This window comes from Leucoraja erinacea, chromosome 10 (assembly GCF_028641065.1).
Source record: "Leucoraja erinacea ecotype New England chromosome 10, Leri_hhj_1, whole genome shotgun sequence".
NCBI classification, from domain to species: Eukaryota; Metazoa; Chordata; class Chondrichthyes; order Rajiformes; family Rajidae; genus Leucoraja; species Leucoraja erinaceus.
The window spans coordinates 41,549,542-41,570,747 of NC_073386.1; the positions used below are offsets into that span (position 1 = coordinate 41,549,542).

At 45.1% G+C, this 21,206-nt stretch overlaps 1 protein-coding gene across 4 annotated transcripts in view; it reads right to left on the reverse strand.

Annotated features, from left to right (window-relative positions):
• Positions 1–21,206, reverse strand: part of rabgap1l (RAB GTPase activating protein 1-like) — a 268,209-nt gene that overhangs the window by 11,321 nt on the left and 235,682 nt on the right. For 3 of the 4 annotated variants that reach the window (XM_055642029.1, XM_055642027.1, XM_055642030.1), the window contains one exon: positions 19,005–19,097. In XM_055642029.1, the coding sequence (XP_055498004.1) occupies positions 19,005–19,097 (93 nt within the window). Of the gene's footprint in view, positions 1–6,873; positions 6,983–19,004; positions 19,098–21,206 lie in introns of those variants that run through there. The other variant, XM_055642031.1, reaches the window with a different exon arrangement.

Sequence of the window (21,206 nt, forward strand, 5' to 3'; positions counted from 1 at the left end):
ATGCGATTACAACATTCGCGATCCGTTTTTTTTTAACCTATCTCCCTAAAATCTCTTTGCAGGACCTCATCTCCCTTCCTCCCAATATGTCATTGGTACCAATATGGACATGATCTCTGGTTGTTCACCCTCACCTCTCAGAAGGTCCTGTGCTCCCTTGGTGGGGTAATGGGATAGATAGGACTGCTCTGTGAACTGTCACGGGCTTGGTGACTGAATGGACTCTTCTTGTCACAAGAAAGTACAAAATGTGGATCCTAGCAATATAAGCAGACACATTGAAGTGGAAGTCACTAGGGGGGAAATTAGCACAGTGGAGGTGAGGGAAGAGAGACCGTGGGTGGAGAGAAGCACAAATTGCAAGAGAAATTTAGGGGATATTAAGGAATTGAAATGGAGTAACAGAGGTACTGTGGAGAAAGAAAGAGGGAGAGGAGGAGGGGGAAGACGGGTTCTGTTGATATGGATGGAGAAAGGATGGGAGGGAAAGTGACGGAGAGAAAGAAGGAAGAGAAGAGCTGCTGTAGCGATGCAAATGTGGAGGCAGGCAGAGATCCAAGACAGGGAAATGGAGGGGAGTCAGAAGAAAGGATCTTTGCTCAATAATGTCATACATCTACCACTACAGCAAACACACTTGAATCACTGCCATAGTCAGTTTATCTTTTATGCGACACACGTTACTGAGATCCTATCTTGTCATTTTAAATTCTGAATCTTTCTTCAATAACTGAATTGAAGAATTCAGTTGAAGAACTGAATTATTGCAGCAGTAGGTCAGGCACCTGACTATTGGATGAGTTTCAATTCCTCAAACTTAGACCCTGGGAATAAGTTGATAATGCTCGCAGTCTAGAGAACAATAAACCATATTTGGTCCTTTCTCTTTCTGACTGACCTGCTGAGAAGTTCCAGCATTTTCGGTTTTTAGTTCAGATTTTCAGCATGTCAATTTGTTTTGGTTTAAGTTTTACGTAAATAGCAACAGCGTGTTTATGGCAAGGCAAGGATTACTGGTCTTAATGACTACAGGCCTGTCGCACTGACCTCTGTAGTCATGAAGACCCTTGAAAGACTTGTGCTGGCCAAGCTGAAAAATATCACAAACCCCGTGCTGGACCCTCTGCAGTTTGCATATTGGGCTAATAGATCTATGGATGACGCAGTCAACCTGGGCCTGCACATCATCCTCAGGCACCTAGACCGCCAGGGGACCTATGCGAGGATTTTGTTTGGTGATTTTAGTTCTGCATTCAACACCATTGTGCCAGAGCTACTACACTCCAAACTTTCCGCGTTGACTGTGCCTGAACCCCTCTGTCGGTGGATCACCAGCTTCCTGACAGACAGGAAGCAGCATGTGAGGCTGGGAAAGCACATCCCGGACACGCAGAACCTCAGCATAAGAGCACCGCAAGGCTGCGTACTCTCCCCTCTCCTCTACTCTCTCTACACCAGTGACTACACCTCCACTGACTCCTCTGTCAAGCTTCTGCGGACGACACAACCCCGATTGGACTGATCCAGAATGGGGAGGAATCTGCCTACAGACAGGAAGTGTCACAGCTGGCGTCCTGGTGCCATCGCAACAACCTGGAGCTCAATGCTCTTAAGACAACGGAGAGACTTTAGGAGAGCTCCCCCTCCCCTGACGCCACTCACCATCAACAACACCACAGTCACATCTGTGGAGTCTTTTAGGTTCCAGGGAACCATCATCTCCAAGGACCTTAAGTGGGGGGCTACCATTGACTCCACAGCAAAAAAGGCCCAACAGATGATGTACTTCCTGCGGCAGCTGAGGAAACACAATCTGCCACAGGCAATGATAGTCCAATTCTATACGGCCATTGTAGAGTCTGTCCTCACCTTCTCCATCATGGTCTGGTTTGGTCAGCCACCAAGCACAACATCCAGAAGCTGCAGCGAATAGTCCGATCAGCTGAGAAGGTTATTGACTGCAACCTTCCCTCCATTGACGAACTGTGCACTGCAAGGGCCAGGAAGCGAGCGGGTAAGATCATCTCTTACCCCTCACACCCTGGCCACAAACTCTTTGAATCACGTCCCTCTGGAAGGCGACTCCGGACTGTCAAAGCTGCCACAGCCAGACATAAAAACAGCTGTTTTCCAAGAGTATTAGCTCTACTCAACAGCCAAAAATCTGAAGCCTCCTTTTGCTCTGGTATTTTATTTAATGCACATGTTTTATCAATAATGTTTTATTATTAATATTTAATGTTTTATGTATCATTCGTAACTGTCACTATGTCATGTTGTCACTTGCAGGCGGAGCACCAAGGCAAATTCCTTGTATGTGATTATACTTGGCCAATAAACGTATTCATTCATTCATTCATTCATTCATGACAGAACATGAGTCATCTGTGATCATAAGCAATTAAATAATTCCAACTTCAAGAGTTGTGCATTTTTAAAAATGACATTTTAATTAGGATATTTTAACTTCAGTTTTCCACGTCATGAGCGGCTCTAAGGAGGCTTTCAAAAACACCTTCTCACAAGATTTTTTAACAACAAAAGAGGAAAAAAAGTCACTGCACTGTGAACGAGCTCAGCGAAATGTAAAACATACCGGTCTAGAGCAGCAGAAAGGAATACTGACAATGTGACGATTATTCAGATATGACCTGCCCACCTATAGCAGAATAAATCCAGCTAATCAGTCTGCAACGGCCAAGAAAGCGCACCAACGCCTCTACTTCCTTAGAAGGCTTAGGAAGTACGGCATGTCCCCAACAACTCTCACCAACTTCTACAGGTGCGCTGTAGAAAGCATTTAATCGGATTACATCGTAGCAGGGTCTGGGAACAGCTCCATCCCAGATGGCAAGAAATTGCAGAGAATTGTGGACACAGTCCAGACCATCACACAAACCAACCACCCTTCTATTTACTCCAGTTACACCTCACGCTGCCTCGGCAAGACCATCATCCATCCTTAGAGACAAGGATGAGTGGTCACTCCCTCTTCTCCCCTCTCTCATCAGGCAAAAAGTATGTGTGAAAACGCACACCTCCAGATTCAGGGACAGCTTCTTCCCCAGCTGTTATCAGATAACTGAACCATTCTATCAACAACGAGCGTGCAGTCCTGAGCTACTATCTACCTCATTGGAGACACTCAGGCTATCTTTAATCGGACTTTACTGGACTTTACAGCATCTTGCACTAAACGTTATTTCCTTTGTCATGTATTTGTACTCTGTGGATGGCTCTATTGTATTGTCTATCCTCTGACTGGTTAGCGTGCAACAACAGCTTTTCACTGTACCTTGGTACACGTGCCAATAAACAAAACTAAACTAAAGTTCTCACTCCTTAAATCATTCACTTTGTACACAACTTTATTACTAGCATAAATTATTGGTGTTATGTGAGTTCCCTGTGATATGACAGCAATTTTCTTGAGAGTGCCTGTCATGCTGAATTTGGTCCGTACATCAGATAACTTGTTCATGAAGATTTGGAGTTCATCACATAAAGATAGAGATGAATGGTGCTTCAGCTGCAATGAGCAGATGCCAACGTTGAGTGATATTTCCTTCACCCAGAAATAGTTTGTCTTTGAATAATCAGTGATCAGTTTTCGATGGCTTGTATGGCAGTGTGATTATTTTGCAAAGCATAGTTAAGAATGGAAAGGATGCAAAGCCTGGTATCTCCTAGATAAGGCATTCTGACAAAGCATTATCAATGCTGTAGTTAGTTGGTTTATTCCATTTTTGATGGTTGCCTTAATTCCTACAAATAACTCCTTCAAAGGGATAGCACATTTTGTGAACAGGCGATTTTCCATAGGATCTGATAAACATCATTGCTGCTGACTGTATCAAATGCCTTTAGAAGGTCACAAAATGCAACATGGAAAGTGCCGATTGTTTTCTTTGGAACAAACATGGTGTGAGAAAATATCGGTCATGGAGGGGCCCAACTTTGAATAAACCTGATGCAAGATTATTTCAGCAAGGTTTCCAAGTCCTATGTCATTCAGGCGGGTCGTCCACTGGCTGATGAGACAATGGAAGCATTTTCATGGACAGAATCTCCCAAGGAAAGGTCAGCTCTAGCTGACTGGCAAAGTCCGGTGCAGCACACAGCCTCTCCCACCCAAAGTGGAAACTTCTCCACAGCTGACTAGGCCCCGTCCCTGGGTCCACTGTCAATGCTGCCGGGCTGTGCGAATGTGGCAGGATAGAGATACAGCATGGAAACAGGACTCTTTGGCCAACTGAGTCCGTGCTGACCAGCAATCACCCATACATTAGTTCGAGCTCTATCGTACACACTAGGGACAATTTACAGAAACAAACTGGCCTACAAACCAACATGTCTTTAGTATGAGGGAGGAAACTGGAGCACCCGGAGAAAACGCACACAGTCACTGTGAGAACGTACAAACTCCGTACAGGCAGCACCCGAGGTCAGGATCGAACCCAAGTCTCTGGCGCTGTGAGGCAGCAACTCTTCCGCTACACCACTGTGCCACCCGGAGAGTGAGTTTAAGAGAGGAACTTTCTCCTGGATATCACTTTGCCTAGTTTTCAGTCCGGAGGATGCACCATTAATGATTGCAGTCAGTCCTGGTTCAGACCGACCCAGTTTCGCTCTTCCACCACGACACCCAATGTAGGGGAACACAATTTGTTCAATGTTCCTGACACTGATATCCCCGAATGATGTGCGTCATCCTTCTGCTGCCTGAGGGTGAGGCTTATCTGCTTCACTTGAAAGCAACCAAGCAGTGGCCTGGGAAATCAGAAACCAATGTGACTGGGACAGATGTGTTCTGTATGCTTGGACCTTGGATGGGTAAACACCACACACAACGCTGTCCTTCCCTTGTGCTCGAAAGCCTGAGAAAGCTGGCTGGTCGGTCTCTGTGCGAAACTTGGGTGAAGGTGGTACGAGGTGTACATTGCTCTCTGACCAAATGCTTCATGACAAACCTTTGGTTTTTAATCTCTTCAGCTGGGCATACTGACATTCCTAAGAACAGGCAGTGCTTCTTATGATCTGCCAAACCTAAAGATCAGAATCCAGCAGTTGCTTGCTGGCTCCCATTTCTCTAGCTGATTTGTACATAGGCACAACATGGGCATGGAGAGATGGGAGATAAACGTTACAAGCACAGCCTGGTAATGGGGAGGGAAAGGGAGGCTGGGTGTTCAATTAGAACATTGCTGGGATGTAAGTAGCACTAGTGTGCTGAGTGCTGAGTCTACCTGCCTCCAGCATCGAGGCAATCAGCAGCTCGGCACTCTCGCAGTGGACCAACACTGCAGGGCCCACTTCCGACAAAGCAAACTGGGCTGTGGCTGCCCCGTTAACAATGTTACAGTTCACTCGCAGTGGCAAGTGATGGCCACTGGATGGTGCTACCAACTGATTTACAAAATCAAAACTGCCTGAGCCTTTTCTCAAAGCCATTCAGCAAGCAGGAATGGAATGGCATTAGTTTAGTTTACGAAAGGTCACATAGTGCTGGAGTAACTTAGCTGGTTAGGCAGCATCTCTGAAGAACATGGAGTCCTTTTGTGTATTAACCAGTCTATACTTCCTTGTTTCTACATTTTAGTTTAGTTGTGTTTAGTTTAGTTCAGTTTAGAGATAGGCTCTTTGGCCCAATGAGTTCAAGCAGACCACTGATCATCATTCAAAGGTAGACAATAATGCTGGAGAAACTCAATGGGTGAGGCAGCATCTGTGGAGTGAAGGGAATAGGCAACGTTTCGGGCTGAAACCCTTTTTCAGACTGATTGGAGGGTGGGAAGAAGAAAGGAAGATGTGGAGCCAGTGGGCTGAGGGAGAGCTGAGAAGGGGAGGAGATAGTGAGGACTACCTGAAATTAGAGAAGCCAATGTTTATACCGCTGGGGTGCAAACTGCCCAGGCGAAATATGAGGTGCTGCCTGGCGGAGGTGTTCGGCGAAGCGATCGCCAAGCCTACGCTTGGTCTCACCGATGTAGAGCAGCTGACATCTAGAGCAGCGGATGCAATAGATGAGGTTGGAGAGGTGCAGGTGAACCTCTGCCGCACCTAGAAAGACTGCTTGGGTCCTTGAATGGCTTCAAGGGGGGAGGTAAAGCGACAAGTGTAGCATTTCTATCATTCATGTATCATTTCATATTAGTTATGTTATCCTACTTTCTCATCCGCTCCCTACATATTAAGGACAATTTATAGAGGCTAATTGTAGAAATAAGGAACTGCAGATGCTGGTTTATGTAAAAATACACAAGGAAGCATAAGGGTCCCAAAATGTCACCTATCCATGTTCTCCAGAGATACTGCCAGACTCGTTGAGTTACTCCAGCACTGTGTCTTTTTGAACAGAGGTCAATTAACCTACAAACCTGCACGTTTTTGGAATGTGGGAAGAAACTGGAGAACCGGAGGAAACCCACGTGGTCACATGGAGAACGTGTAAACTTCACACAGACAGCACCTGAGATCAGGACTGAACCTGGGTCTCTGGTGCTGTGAGGCAGCAACTCTACCGCTGCGCTTCTGTGCCTCCCTCTTGTCTGTGTCAAATTTCGGACTATTCCTCCCCCTCTGCAATCTCATCTCGTCATTAACTGGTGGCATTAATCTCGACTGCTGAGAGTTTAATTTGCCAGCCTGCTTTCTCACCTCCTCCATTTCCTTCCCCTTCCATCCCTTGCACCTTCCAGCCTCCTCTTCTAACTCCTGCCACCCCTTCTCCTACATCTCGTCGGCCCTGCTCCCACTATCATTGGCAGCCAGGTCTAAGTTAAAGCTGAGCAGACTCTGGGCAAGGTGTTGCTCAGTAAAACAATTCACCGGATGCATGAAAACTCCACTAATCAATCACTGTAGCCTCATTACCTCTTGTGGGCTGTCACTGGGAACAGCCATTGTGTTCGGTCTCATAGTTCACGGAGAGAACCTGTGGATCAACTCAGTCTCAGCTCCAGTCAAGTTGTACTTCCTGCACATTCAATGCAGCGTCAGAGAAGAGTTTTGCACCCACTTGTTGCAAAGCGCCTGGAAGTGGAGTGGAAGGTATGCCAAGTGCTGGCTAACAGCCTGATAACCAGTGTTGCAACTGTCAAGAATGAATACAGTTCTCTTCCAGTTGATACTTGCAGCAGAGTTTGAAAACTTTGTACAGAAGATAACAGCAGGAGCAGACCATTCGGCCCCTTGTGCTCACAGTTCTATTTAATAAGATAATGGTTGATCCTTTACCTCTGTGCCATCTTCCTGCACTAACTCCATAGCTCTTGATTTCCTTTGTATCCAAAATCTATTGATCCATGAAAATACCCAAACCTCCATGGCTGTAAAATCAGCCGTATGCATTTCAACCGTTTATCCTTCAGGAGAGCATGTATGTGAGATTTTAAATGACTTTATTAAAAAATGATTTTCATAACTTTGCTTTCAAATAAAGACGGCCATTATGGTGTACTGTGACACACTGTTAATTCAGCTGTCTCACAGCTCCAGAGAACTGCATGCGAACCTGACTTACAGTGCTGTGTGTGTGGAGTTTGCACGTTCTTCCTGTGACTATGTGCATTTCCCCCGGATGCCCCAGTTTCTTTCCATATCCCAAAGATGTGTGGACTGACTGACTACTGTAGGTTTCCCCGTATGGTAAGCAAAAGTAATCAGAAGAATCAAAGGGAGCCGTGAGAGAGAATTGCAGAGTTAGAGGAAGTTTAGAGAAGGAGAATGGGACTGATGGGATTTTTCCCTGGGATATGGCAGAGACCACACAAGGCGAGTCCCTTGAGTGTCATTGTAAATTCCAGGTTATATTTTAGGAAGTAGTTATGACAGCAATTGTGATCGAATCTTGAGGTGACAAAGCGTGTATCAGTAGGAGACCACTGGTTTAATGGCTAGCCATAGAAACATAGTATATAGGTGCAGGAGTAGGCCATGCGGCCCTTTGTGCCAGTACTGTCATTCAATATGATCATGGCTGATCATCCAAAATCAGTACCCCGTTCCTGCTTTCTCCCCATATCCATTGATTCTTTTATAGCCTTAAGTGCTATATCTAACTCTCTCTTGAAAACATCCAGTGAATTGGCCTCCACTGCCTTCTGTGGCAGAGAATTCCACAGATTCACAACTCTCTGGGTGAAAAGGTTTTTCCCTCATCTCACTCCTAAATGGCCTACCCCTTATTCTTAAAGTGAAACCCCTGGTTCTGGACTCCCCCTACATCGGCAACAGTTTCCCTGCATCTAACCTGTCCAATCCCTTAAGAATTATATATGTTTCTATAAGATAACCTCTCATCCTTCCATATTCCAGTGAATATAAACCCAGTTGATCCACAATCAGAAGGTTGCAGCATTCCAATCACAATATCGATCATTTTATTTTGTAGGTACACAAAATTGCTGGAGAAACTCATCGGGTGCAGCAGCATCTATGGAGCAAAGGAAATAGGCGACGTTTCGGGCCGAAACCCTTCTTCAGACTGATGGGGGGTGGGGGGGGGGGAGAAGGAAGGAAAAGGGGAGGAGGAGGAGCCCGAGGGCGGGCGGATGGGAGGGTGGGAGGAGACAGCTAGAGGGTTAAGGAAGGGGAGGAGACAGCAAGGGCTAGCAAAATTGGGAGAATTCAATGTTAATGCCATCCGGACGCAAGGTCCCCAGGCGGAATATGAGGTGCCTGTTCCTCCAATTTCCGCTATTGCTCACTCTGGCAATGGAGGAGACCCAGGACAGAGAGGTCGGATTGGGAATGGGAGGGGGAGTTGAAGTGCTGAGCCACCGGGAGGTCAGGTTGGTTATTGCGGACTGGGCGGAGGTGTTCGGCGAAACGATCGCCAAGCCTCCGCTTAGTCTCCCCGATATAGATCAGCTGACACCTAGAGCAGCGGATGCAGTAGATGAGGTTGGAGGAGATGCAGGTGAACCTTTGTCGCACCTGGAACGATTGCTTGGGTCCTTGAATGGAGTCGAGGGGGGAGGTGAAGGGACAGGTGTTGCATTTCTTGCGGTTGCAACGGAAAGTGCCTGGGGGGGGGGTGGTGCGGGAGGGAAGGGAAGAATTGACAAGGGAGTTGCGGAGGGAGCGGTCTTTGCGGAAGGCAGACATGGGGGGAGATGGGAAGATGTGGCGAGTGGTGGGGTCACGTTGGAGGTGGTGGAAATGGCGGAGGATTATGTGTTGTATTTGCCGGCTGGTGGGGTGAAAGGTGAGTACCAGAGGGACTCTGCCCTTGTTGCGAGTGCGGGGATGGGGAGAGAGAGCAGTGTTACGGGGTATGGATGAGACCCTGGTATTTTATTGCTGTCTTGAAGGTTACTCTGCTGATACCCTTGTAATAGGTCACATGACTAACGTGTGGACATGTGGCTGATGTCCATTATTGGACAGAGGCTGATGGGTGAAGGAAGGTGATTAGTGAAGGTGAGTGAAGTGGAACAGAAGCAATACTGTACGTGGAGAGTGGGAACAAGAAATGGATAGGCTGAAATGCCCAGTGCTGCTTGCTTACAATATAACTGATTGTAAAGAATGCTTCACAGCTTGTTCCTGACTGTTATATTTTGCTACGTGACAAATCTTTGTCAATCTGCCTCATTTCCCTTTTAGATTGACATTTGCTCCAATTCAAAACAGCACAGTGCAGATGCTGGAAATCTCTTATGAATCTTAGATACCAGAAAAGCGGGGAAAAAAACAATGCTGAAAATGGGAGATGAAGTACTTTAGTAGTAAATTATCTGAAGTGGTTGAGTTCAACACTGAGTCCTGAAAGCTGGCAGCGCCAAGTCAGAAGATGAAAATGCTGTTCCTCAAGCTTGCATTGAGCTTCATTGGAAGAGTGCAGGGAATGGGATGAAGAATTAAGGGCCTGTCCCACTTGGCAATTTTTTCGGCGACTGCCGGCATCATTGACTGACGTATCACGTCACTGAAAAATTTGCGGTGTGATGGCGTATGATGCGTGGTGTTTTTTCAAGTGTCGCACTATTTTTTTTTGTTGCCGCTGATGTTCAAAATCTTTTGGTGACACTGATATGATGCCGGCAGTCGCCGAAAAAATAGGCAAGTGGGACAGGCCCTTTAGAGTGAGGGGTGACTGGAAGCCTTGGGAATAAATGGTGGTGGGGGGTGGCCTGCAAAGTTGTATGTACTCCCTACAACTTTGAGGTGACCATATGGTGAATGCAGTACACTAGTGTGGAAGAAGTGCAAGTGAATTGGTGTTTCAATTGGAAGGAGTGTGGTCCATCAAGTTAGAGTAGCGGCAGACTGACTTGTCACATCCGCCATGCAATGTCTACCTGTGCTACCCATTGCCAAATCTATTTTGAATGCAATGCCAAGTGAAGCCATTTACAAATGGAAATAATAGTGTTGTGGGTCCAGCATCGACATTTGTGGTGACTTGCTCTTGGACACTGTTTCTGCCATAGGTCTCATGCAGAACTTGGTTGTTCGGAAGAGGCAGGTCCTGTTAATTCACAGGATCTCTGCCACATCCCTCACCAGGAAACACAGCTAAACACCAGCTACTAAATGTAATTTATTTTGTTGCAAATGAGCATTCCACAAATAATTTTAAAAACATTTACAAGATCCACATCACACATAGGGATGGCAGCCAGCACAAACGCTTTGTTAAATGCAACACTGTCGAAGGTGCATCGTGTTCCTCAGAACACCTCTGTAAGTCATTCTGATGTGCAGGGCAGCAACACTGGGGAGTATCAACCAACTGGCAACAAGGCAGTAATGAAACAGGGAACTTGGGGATAAATAAACCCCGGCATGGAAGACACGAATGCCCTCACATCATTCCTTTCCAGAATGATCGCCCAATTTATAGGATCTGCCATTCACATTCACAAAGTCAACAACATTTAACATTTCAAGAGTAGTTTCCTGATACAACTGGTCCCTGAGTAGCAAATTCAACCCCGTCTCAGAACGGGAATATCTTTCATAAAGGTGGCCTGACTGTTAATTATCATTTGAGTTTCAAGCTGCAACATTAATTATCTAAAAACCTAGCGTGTTAATTAGAAAACACACACCCTTCACATTGATCACAGTCACATCTGGGGACTGGCAGCTATTTACATGACTCCCAAGTGCAATGCTGCATCTTCACCTCACAGTCCACAGGGACCACAGCCCCAGCCTTTTGACTGAATGCCAATTTGCGTGGGTGTCGGGTGGAGTGAAATTATGGCAGAGATGATAAAAAGGGATAATACTGATAAGGTGGAGAGAAGGAAATCTAAGTGCAAAACACAAAGTGCTGGAGGAATCCAAGTTTTTTGTACAAAATCATGAGAGGTATAGATCGGGTAAGTGTCTCTTGCCCAGAGTAGGGGAATTGAGAACCAGAGGACATAGGTTTAAGGTGAGGGGGGAATGATTTAATAGGAACTTGAGGGATAACATTTTCACATAAAGGGTGGTGGAGTATGGAGCTGCCAGTGGAGGTAGTTGTGGTAGATACTATCACAATGTTTAAGAAACATTTATTCAGGCACATAGATAGGACATATTTAGAGGTTTACGCAGGCAGGTGGGACTAGTGCAGATGGGACATGTTGGCTGGTGTGGGCAAGTTGGGCCGAAGAGACTGTTTCCACACTGTATAACTCTATGACTCTCTAAGTCCTCATGTCAGGCTCTGGGTCTGCTTGTGTGAATCACAGCAAGCTGCAGTGTCACATGCCAAACATAACTGCAACCTGTGAACACAACTGAGGTTAAAGCTGACAGTTTTGATGTGACAAACGCAGTCTGTATAAATGTTTTTGTGTGCTTGGAAATACTGAGGAGTGTTATTTTGGTTTTAAACATCCCCAGTCTCTCTGTCTCTACACAATAAATATTACAGTGGAGAGAGGCTTTGGCTACACTGATCCAGGAGATTGAAGCAACCTCATGATGTGAAGTGACTGCAGATGCTTTCATGGTTGCCGAGGAATTTGACTCCATTACCGTCACTCTGCCAGCTAAAGGGAGACCAGTAGAGTGGAAACAAAGCAAGCACTTGCACAGCTGGAGACAGCAAGCACCAACATTTGCAAATTCACACCCAGCCCTATCCTGATTTTTTTCTGTGATTGGAGGGGAGGGAGGGCAGAGGTGCCCCATGTGTGGTCTTGGGTGGGTTTGGGATGCATCTGCAGAGACCACATTCCCCACTCTAAGCTGTGGCAGAAGCCTGGGTGTTGTTGAGGGCGAGATGGGATGAGTGGGCTATGTGGGAGGGAGGGGAAGTGAGATAAGGGAATCGGTATTGAGAGTGTTGATCTTGCACCTTGTGTCACAGACAACTTTAAAACACTTTTTAATATTTTTTAAGGTGCTAGAATATTTCAGTAGATGGGCCCATTGCACCGCTCCGTTAGATCAAGGCTGATACGCAGTCAATAACTGCCTTCAACTAACCTCAGTCCCACGTGGATCCCACAGCTTAGAGTGGAGGATGAGTTCGCTGCAAATGCAGCCCAAAACCGCTCAAGGCCCCTCATCTGCTCTCCAGCCGTAGGCCAAGATGGGAGGAGTGTGGATGTTCCAGATTCTCACCACTCTGCTTGTAAAATCACCCTTGCACAATTTTAAGGTCCTAAAACCTTTTCTGGATTCCTTCAAAGGAAATAATTTTCCGTCTAGCCTATTAAATCCTTTAATCTCTTCAAAAGCCCATAAGCTTCCATATTCTATTGAATGCAAAAATTATCCACGTGATTTAACGCTTTTAGCCCTAGTGATGGTCATTATGGTGAGTTTGCTAGTTATTCTCAATCAGCCTGGGCCTTGTGCTCTGTTTGTTAGGGAGGGGTGGAGGCGATTCATTCCGTACAAAGCCCACCTCAATACCAGCTTCAGTGACCAGCTTGCGCCACTGGTGTTTGGTTTTATGCTGCAGACTGTGGGACAGCTGTTGGGGGACAGTCAATTAGGGGGCTTTGGTAATGTAGAAGTGGATGGTGAAGGCATTGGTGGGAGTTATAAAAGACCCCTTCATGTTCAAAGTAAAAACATTTTACCTAACGCCAGGCAAGAAGTTGACTGATAAGATTTTAAACACTATGACTTAAAGGTAGTAATAGTACAACATCAAAAGGCTGCTAGCAAAGGATGGTATTAAAATGTATTTATGTTCCATTTATGTCGAAATTGGGCCATTACTAGCCATCACCAATCTGAAACCCACTACATTTTATTCTCCCCACATTCCCATTCCCATTCTACCACCCACATACCCATGAGGGGCAGTTAACCTACTGACCCACTTGGCCTTAGATTGTTGGAAGAACCAAAGGGCCGAGGGAAAACCCACATGTCTTAGGGAGAACGTGCAAAATCCACAGTGACAGTACCATAGGTCAGGTTTGAACAAAGGTCACTGGAGCTGTGAGGCAGTGGTTCTATTGGCGATGCCACAGTGCAGTCCAGCTGATAGACGGCAGCGAGTCACAGTATTTCCATATAAAGAGGCATTGTGTGCAGGAGGGAGGTCACTGCACAAAACAATGGCAAGGTCACATCTAATGTACTGTGTTCACTTTTAGGCTCTTCCCAAACCACCACACATACAATGCAAGTTTACTAGTATTGGGTGATCTGAGTTATAGGGAAAGTTCTAAGACTAGAATGACCAGGGCACAAAGTTAAGAAGGTAGAACGTGGAACTGAGCACAAAGAATTACCAATGAAATTGAAAAGACAAATATAACTTCCACTGTAGAGAAATTATAGGCAAGAGGATTTGGATACAGAAAAGCCAAGATAAAAGAAAACTTTCTGATGCCATAAATGCAATGTGATCGATGTACACAACTGTACACAACGTTCAAAAGGAATCCTTATATTCACAAAGAGGAATTGGAAAGTTTGAGGAGAAGGTGAATAATAGAAATTGTAAAGAACTGCAAATGTTGGTGTGAAAATAGACACAAAGTGCTGGAGTAACTCAGCAGGTAAGACAGCATCTCCGGAGAACATGGATCGGCGACGTTTCTGACGAAGGGTCCCATTGTAAAACATCACCTAAGTGTTCTCCAGAGATGCTGCCGGGGTGAATAATGGTGTTTGTTTTGCAAAGAAACTATGACGTAAATTCGATCCCAAAATAGGGCTAAAATTCAGAGGCAAGAATGGTCTCTTCTTGAGTTTATATGTTGCCTTCAATAGTGTAAGTATCAAAAGAAACTTCATTTCATCTCCTGGTTTTCCCGGCAAGATCTGGCAGAAGAGGTATTAAAATACAACAATATCAGCTGCACCACTGCACATAATAACTGAGGAACAGCAATAGGAAGGTTTGTGCTGGTGCTGGAAATACGCAGCAGGTTTGGCAGTGTGCACCAGCCGAAACCCAGATTTAAACAAGGCAGGTTTTCAGCATTAGAAGAAGGAACATTCTACACCAAAATATTATCAGTTATGTCTTTTAAATCCAGTTGATGGACCGTGGTGAGATCACAACATTTTAGTTCAAGAGTATATTGGTTCCTCCACAGTAGGTTGTGGCTCCATTGGCAGAACTCTCACCCGAGTCAGAAGGCTGTGGGAATAAGCCACCATGGAGCTGTGAGCACATAATGTGGGCTAAGACATGACCATGTCGTTGAGTAAAAGCTGGGGGCGGCCGCCATCAGAGACGTGACGTTGAATGAGGCGTTGAAGGTGTCTGCTCAATAGATGCACAATGCTCAGGGCACTATCTGAAAAGTTCTCCCTCACATCCTCAGCGCCACCACAAAACGACTCGGCTGCTCATTTGACTGACGTCCGTGGAAGCTTCCGCACTCTCGCCTGGATCATGACTGTAATTAGACTTCAACAGTTGCACGACAAAACACCTTCAGGTGACAAAGATCTGTCCAAAAGTTCTCTTTCTCGAAGGAAGATAATGAGGTGAAAACATGCATTTCAAAAACAAACAGAATACTCCGTTGACAGGCTATTTTTGCATCCTGGACTCATGCTCATGTCCTAGGGAATTACGAGGCAGATGCTGCTGTATTATAAGGAATTCTTTGCACTGGTTCTAGATGGCCATGGTCCAATCTGTAGTAAATTGTGGGCTGCCTCCTATTAAAGTGGCGGGAGCTTTGCCATCTCTGAGTAGAAAGTCGTTTCAAGTATTTCTCCGTCATGTGTCCCACTTTAGGAAAATGAAATGAACTAAAGGAAGAGAAGGAAATGGGGAAAATTAATCAGATCTCGCAGAACACCAGTCCAAGGAGGGTGAAGAACCAGCGCCACAAAAAAGATTACCAACTGGGTTTCAGGGGAAAAGTGCAATTAATATACAAGCAGAACAAGGGGAGCACAGCAGAGTTGCAAGAAACTGCTGATGCTGGAATCTTGAGCAAAAGACAAGCTGCTGGAGGAACTCTGCGGGTCAGGCAGCAACTGTTGAGGGAATGGACAGGCGACGTTTTGGATTGCAACTCTTCTTCAGACAAGAAAGCAAACAAGGATAGTACAGCTGTGCTTACTGCTCACAAATAGAAAAGTAACAAAACAATCCACTATGTGGAGAGCATTAAGATGGGCTGAACACACGAGGGAACTCACCATCAGACACAGGAAGAACACTGACATGAAATACACATATTGAAGATCAAACAAGAGTCACATCAGCCAGAGACAAAAGTACAAAGTAAATTTCAGAGTGCAACGATCTGAGAGTTCGGGCGTTGATCAGTGAGAAAGGAAGATGTAGGTACATTTGCTACTAAATCTATCCCAAGTTAACAGTCAGAGCTAAATATTTTTTTCCCAGTTAATTCCTTGTAGGCTGTTTTGAGTTACAGCTTGCAGTTTCAGGTGAGCAGGTAAACACGGCTGCTTGGGTGGGAACCTCCCTTTGCAAATGTAATGGTGACTTTGTCAACTGAAGTTGAACTGGGCTGGTGCTGAGTTACTGCACAAAATAATGAAATCAGGCAGGACCTTTGAGGAATATAAAGCAAGCAGTAAGAACTCAGGCGGGAAATCAGATGGGCCAACAGGGAGGTCAGATTGGGAGGTCAGATTAAAAGGAATCCCAAGGTTTATTATGCCCTCATTAAAAATTAGGCAATTGGGGAGAAAATAAAGTTAGTCAGGGTTAAAGGAGGCAATGTGTGCTTGGAGTTAGGTGATGTAGGTGAGGAACCAAATGAGTACTTTGCATTGGTATACACCAAAGAGAGGTTCATGGAGGATAGTATGATCAGTAAGGGGTATACAAAGATGCTAGGGAATTTTGAGATCAGGGAGGAAGTGGTTTGCAGTTTCTTTAAGCAGATTAAAGTTAATAAACCCTCAGATCCTGACGAAAGGAGACTGCTGAGGCTTTAACGTAGATCTTTGTATCTTCTCCAGCCAAGGGCAAGGTCCCAGGACTGGAGAGGAGCCAATGTTGTTCCTTGGTTTAATATCGGTAATAGATAATCCTGACTGGTGAATTTCACATCAGTGGCACGGAAACTATTTGGTAGGTTATCTGAGGGGTAGAATTTGCTTGCATTTGGAAAAGAATAGGCTAATTAGATACAATCGGCATAACTTTGTACATGGCTGGTCATCTCTGATGAATTTGAATTTTTTCGAGGAGGTGATAAAGGTGATTGATGAAGTGGATGTTGTCCACATGGAATTTCATAAATTATTTGATAAAGGCACTCTTGCTAGGTGGATCCAGACGATGCATGGGATTCATGGTAAATTTTTCATTTGGAATCATAACTGGTTTATTCAAAGAAGACAGAGGGTAGTGTGTGGTGGAAGGGTTAGAATTGGGATCATAAGTATCTCAGTTCTCAATTTCCACAGCTAACCTGTGAACAGGACTTTCACTGCAGTCATGAGGTATGAAAAGACCAAGTCTTTATCGATTTACTGACCTAACCACGATAATTAATGTTTATCAACTAGTCTACAAATTAAAATTAGTAACATATGAGGACAAGATTATCGGATTCCCATAAGTGCATTTTGGTTATGAGTAACATACAAGTCAGGAGTTTCTGACCAAAGAATTATGACATCTCGCTGGTCACAATGTACATTCTTACAAACAGCCCAAAACTTTGCGGCCAAGCAAAAGGAGCAAGTTGGGGGGAATTAATTGAAAAATGCACATTGGCTCCAAAATCCTTGGGCAGGCAGAGTGTACAACACAAGGCACGACAAAGCCCCACCTCATTACACAATGTCACTCCACTGGAAAGGAGGTACAGCAACATACAGGCTGCACTGCACACTGCAATGACTCTTTGGATTATTGTCCGTTTCATTTGTCCTGCACTATTCCAAGAAGCAACTAATAAACAGGTAACTATGGATTATGAAGTGTTGAGGTCCCAGCACTGACCCCTGTTGCATCTCACTAGTTACTGATTGTCAATCTGCAAATCACCTAGTTTTCCAGCCGTTATCTATTCTTCAATCTTCAATCCATGCTAATAAACCACCTCAAACCCTGCATTTTTGTCTTCCATCAACGTGTGCTATATCAATCCATTATATTACGCCAAATAACTGTAATATATTTGTCAATTTCCTTATCATAAACCACAATGATTCTGCTTGATTTTATAAATGTCCTGCTATTTGCTTCTGAATGCAAGATTTCAATGTTTTGCAATAGCACACTAATGGCCCTGTCCCACTTAGGAAACCTGAACGGAAACCTCTGGAGACTTTGTGCCCCATCCAAGGTTCCCGTGCGGTTCCTGGAAGTTCCCAGAGGTTTTTGTCAGTCTCCCTACCTGCTTCCACTACCTGCAACCTCCGGCAACCACCTGCAACCTCCGGGAACCGCACGGAAACATCGGGTGGGGCGCAAAGTCTCCTAGGGTTTCCGTTCAGGTTTCCTAAGTGGGACAGGGGCATTAGGGTCTAACCTTTCATGCTTCCAGATTTCTCTCTCCCTCATTTCTTAAACATGACCCTTCCAGTTTTCAAATCCTTGGGGAAATCTCCAAAATTAATGAGATTACAGGTTGGCAGTTCCTTGAACCCAATGACTTGCATCTTCAGTTTTTACAGTAGTGCAGGTATGTTTTTAATGCCTTCAACTGTAAAGGCCAAAATCGAATAATTATTTAGAACCACAACCAGTTCTCCATTTTCCATTATTGTTCCCTAATGGGTCCCACTCTTATATTGGTTACCCTCTGGCCCGTAATAAACTTAGCTTTGTCTACCAGTGAGGTTTTGTGTTCCCATTTTGCCTCCTAATTATTTTTCCAGGAGTATACCTCCATACGCTTTCTATGCTTCTGATAGGCCTCTCCCATTCTCAGTCCTCTAAACGTGTGCCATATGCTTCCTTTTTGATTCTTCGTCAAACCCACAATACCCCCTCAATATCTAGGGCCCCTTGGGCTTGCTTACTGTACCATTCATACTTATGGGAACACATTATACACTTATGAATGACTCCCACTTGTACACACTCCGGCAAGTATATGTTCCTGGTTACTTTTGCAATGCCATGGTGTATGACCTTAAATCAGTCTTCCAACACCCCCCCCCTCACACGTCACCCCCACCCCATTTCAAGACCTTAATTTCCAGATTCATCCCTCTCCACATCTACCTATCGACGTACAACTTATGGTCAGTATCTTCCAATCAGTTGCAATATTTCATCAGCAACCTTTCAACAGGGGCCTCCCATCTCATGACTAACATGCTATGATTCTCTTTTCTCGAGGACCTTCATGAGATCATTAACTAATCCTGTCTCATTACACAATACCATATCTAAACAGGCTGCTTCCTGGTTGGTTCCTCGACACATTGCTCTACAAAACAACCCAGACAGACGCGCTGTGAACTCTCAAGGTTAACCTTGTTCATTTGACCTCAGTACTTTTTTACTGAGAGTGCAGCCTGCACTAGAGGCTCCAGACTGTGATCCTGTTTTTCTCAGTGGCTCTGAGTTTCCAATCCCTCAGTGCACCCCCAGCATTGTCAGCAAACAAGGCCAGTTTGACACGTTTCGCTCTCTCTACCTTGTATCTGTCGATGGGATCTTCCTGCTGTGCCTGCTGCTCTCTCATGGTCTGGTATTCCTTCTCGTATTTCTTTAGCTTTTTTGTTGGCACCTGGAAAGATTGAAGCAGAGAGGGTGGTTAGTGGAAATAATACAACACCTCTGGAATACATCAGTGGCAAGTTCTCCTTGCTGAGGGAGCAGCTGATAGATCCCATCATTATTCCCTGAGTGGTGAAGGTTATATATAGCTCCGTGAAACATCAATAAAGAGTGAGGGTGCGGGCTGGCTTGTTAACGGGACCGTCCGCATAAAGGCTGAGATTTGCAATTAGATTTACAAATTGACCTTGGCTCCTTCACTTACCTAATAACAATTCATCTCAAAATCTCCAATTCACCAAGGGGGCGGCACGGTGGCGCAGCGGTAGAATTGCGGCCTTACTGCGCCAGAGACCGGGTTCAATCTTGACCACGGGTGTGTTCGATCACCCCGTGACCACGTGGGTTTTCCCCGGGTGCTCGGGTTTGGAATATGGAATATCAAGGGTAGACTGGACTCTTTCTGTAGATGGTCAGTACTTGAGCAGCTCAAGCATTATTTTACATACGAGCTGCTGCCACACGAGTCCCATAGGGCTTTGCCCAAAGACCAAGAAAACTCTCAGTGGCTGGATTTCTGTGGAATGACCCATCTGTGAAGAATGTCCCTAACAATTCTCACCAACCTCTACAGATGCGCCCTAAAAAGCATTTTATCAGGATGCCTCACAGCATGGTTTGGGAAGAGCTCCATCTAAGACTGCAAGAAATTGCAGTGAATTGTATACACCCCCCAAGACCATCACACAAACCAACCTCCCCCCCACAGATTCCATTTATGCTTCACGCTGCCTCGGTAAGGCCACGAGCATAATCAAGGACAAGTCTCAACCCGGTCACTCCCTCTTCTCCCCTCTCCCATCAGGCAAGAGGTACAGAAGTGTGAAAATGCACAGGGACAGTTTCTTCCCAGCTGCTATCAGGCAACTGGACTCAACAACAAGAGAGCAGTCTCGAGTTACTATCTACCTCACTGAAGATTCTCGGACTATCTTGAATCAGAATTTACTGGGCATTATTTTGCATTAACCGTTATTCCCTTCATCATGTACCTGTACACTGTGGATGGTTCGATTACAATCGTGTATGGTCTTTTTGCTGACAGGTTAGCATGCAACAAAAGCTTTTCACTGTACTTCGGTACCCGTGACAATAAACTAAACTAAAGCTCGTGACATCCTAATCCATTTAATCAGGAGAGAAGCCAGGAGAAAGGTGGAATGTGCAGGAAGAAAGGAGAAATGTACAGGAAGTTTCTTCCTGCACATTCCACCTTTCTCCTGGCTTAAACCAAACTGGTTTAAACCAAAGATAGACACAAAAAGTTGGAGTAACTCAGCGGGACAAGCAGTATCTCTGGAGAGAAGGAATGGGTGACATTTCTTCAGACCATGGAATACTTAGCACTGCGTATAGTTTAACAACTGTCCAAGCATGCATCATAAGTTAGCCAATTGACCATCCTAATTATGTAACTGATCCCAAGTGCATATCTTCTACATAACTGCGCTATCATAATACATTGAATCACGGTAGTTCAAAGAGATAGCTTGCCGCCATTTTCTCAGAGCAATTGGGGATGGGCAACAAATCCTGTAGTGATTCCCACAGGTGAAAATATTGTCACCATTATATTAGAGAAAAACATGCAGGAAGATCACATGCGATGATTTGCCACAAACAGCAACGTGACAAACATTACAAGACCATCTATTTCCTCTGATGAAGCTCTCCCTTCTCTTCCTCAGGATACTGCCTTGGATCTTTGGCATCCTCCTGGGAGAGAGAATAGTGCCTTCTGTTGCACTGAGTATCTGCCCCCAAAGACAGCAACGAGCAAAGAGTTCCTCCAGCAGTTTGTTTTTAGAAGGGTATGTTCTCAACCAAGTCATGGCTGCCTTGTAGAGAACAGTGTGATGATGAGGTAAACAAGTGAGGCAAATCACCAGCGAGCATTCTCTGATTCTGCCTGACCCACTGAATTACTCCAGCACTTTGTGTTTATCTCTGATTAACATATGTTCCTAGTATTAATGTGTAGGAAGGAAGGTTTACGCCAAAGACACTCGAAAGAAGGGTCTCGACCCAAAACATCATCCGCTCCTTCTCTCCAGACATG